Source organism: Arachis ipaensis, chromosome B10 (genome assembly GCF_000816755.2).
Source record: "Arachis ipaensis cultivar K30076 chromosome B10, Araip1.1, whole genome shotgun sequence".
Lineage (NCBI taxonomy): Eukaryota > Viridiplantae > Streptophyta > Magnoliopsida > Fabales > Fabaceae > Arachis > Arachis ipaensis.
In genome coordinates this window covers 101,365,364-101,367,356 of record NC_029794.2, presented here as the reverse complement: position 1 = coordinate 101,367,356, position 1,993 = coordinate 101,365,364, and the positions used below count along the sequence as shown (strand labels likewise).

Here is a 1,993-nt window from a genome sequence, read left to right as displayed (position 1 = left end):
AAAATTCTTAGTAATAAAGATTTTTGAATTTTTATTTAATAATATTTAAAAAATATTAAAACTTGAATATTTTGTATATAAAATAATAAAAGCTTTTAATTAATAATTTCAACATCCGTTCTTCAAGCACACACTATAACTAAATATTATATTGACACACATCATTTAATTAAATTTTTTCTTTCTTATGGTATCTTTTAATTTAGTAGTTCAAAAACTAGTTTGCAACGAATTTAAATTCATCGGTAAATTATTGTATACACAATATAAAATTTAAATATTTACACTTATTTAAATGAAGAAATGAGTTAATCCCTCAACTTTAACTATTCAATTATTAATTAATATAGCCATAACCTATTCGCTTATAGGAAACGGATAATGTGGGTATTTGTCCACACTTCAAAATCCAAACCAGAGTACGTAGTGCTTCGAAAATCCTACGTCATCACATGACATCAGCTTCACGTTTGATGTTGACACGTGACATACATGGGGAACCTTCAGTGCAACCCTCACGAAGGTGTTTGGAAGGGTCATCTCATCCCAATCAAAGCATGATAATTGAATAATTAAAAAACTAAAAAATATAATATTTTATTCAAATAATATATATATGTATGGCAGCACGCTTAACCGGCAAAAAGGGGCCAAATATTCTCTTTCAATTTGCAGAATCTTGTACCTTGACTTGTCATATACCTGCGTTTACTTGAAATGGAGGACTACTATTTTGGAAACCCTAATTATTCTAACCCTAATTGCGCTCATTCTTTCGTGACTATGGCTACTCCCACCTCAGATTTCATGTTATCTGATTATCTATTGCTTGATGATGATGTTATTATGATTGATAATCATCATCAACATCAAGATCAAGAGTCTTGGTCACAGAGTACTGAATCATCTTCGTTGGCAGCAGCATCAAGCAATGTCAATCACGAATTTGGTGGTGCAACAACCTCCAGCCACAATAACAACATGCAAGTGATGCTTAAATAATCTTTCTCTACATACACATGATTCTATTTTTTTGTTCCTTAAACAATAAATTAAAATAGGTATACTGTACCATGCGTATATATTATTAGTTGGTACTACTATGTAGATATTATTATATGTTATTTTATGTATATATATGCTACATGTATAATAATCTTTGATCGGCTATTATTAAATTAAATTATTGATAGTGAGTAGCTTTTGGATTTTGTTGACAGAAAATGCAAAAATAATGTGAGTAAGCGAAACAAGCAGGTAGAAGCGAGGCAAAGGGTGGTGTTCAGAACTAGATCGGAGCTAGAGGTCATGGATGATGGATTTAAATGGAGGAAGTATGGAAAGAAGTCAGTAAAGAACAGTCCCAATCCTAGGTAATAACTAATTAAAACTAACAAAAATATTGGAATAAATATAGTTATTAACTTGAAAAATTACGTTTCTGCCTTAGCTTTATCTTAGCTAAGATCAAAAAAAGTTATTGATGCATGACTTTACAAGCATGTAAATTAAGCAGACTAATTAATGCGTGCAAGATTGCTTGCTTGTTGCTAGCTAGCAATTTGCTCATATGGTGGGTCTTAATGATTAAGGTTTTCTGTGGCGGCTGATATATAAAAATATATATAAAACACTAATAATTAATAAGAGAGGGAGATAGGGACTTCTAAAGCTATATATGTGATTATTGTAGTGCTAAGGGACCATGGAGTTTAGATGTATCCATTTTTGGCTGCTTGATTATATATGATTAAATGGCATGGGCTGTATGCGAAGTTCTTCAGAGCAATTCTTTGACTGGTTACTACCGCCGGTAAATCATCAGCGCTTTTAATTTTATCAACTTGGCCTTTTCGTATACCTATAGCTAAGGAAGAAACAAAAATGGTGCCTATGCAGCTATGTTGAGTAGTATATTATACATGTATTTGTGTATAAATATATGTATTTAGTGGTTATTAATTAAAATTATTAATTAAAATTATATATTTTG

The 1,993-nt window shown here is 30.7% G+C and overlaps 1 protein-coding gene across 1 annotated transcript in view; it reads left to right on the top strand.

Moving 5' to 3' along the window:
• LOC107621044 (probable WRKY transcription factor 50) overlaps positions 647 to 1,993 on the top strand; it is a 5,078-nt gene continuing 3,731 nt past the window's right edge. The window contains exons 1-2 of the mRNA XM_016323091.2: positions 647 to 983; positions 1,221 to 1,373. Coding sequence (XP_016178577.2) covers positions 718 to 983; positions 1,221 to 1,373 — 419 coding nt within the window. The 5' untranslated portion in view covers positions 647 to 717. The remainder of the gene's footprint in view (positions 984 to 1,220; positions 1,374 to 1,993) is intronic.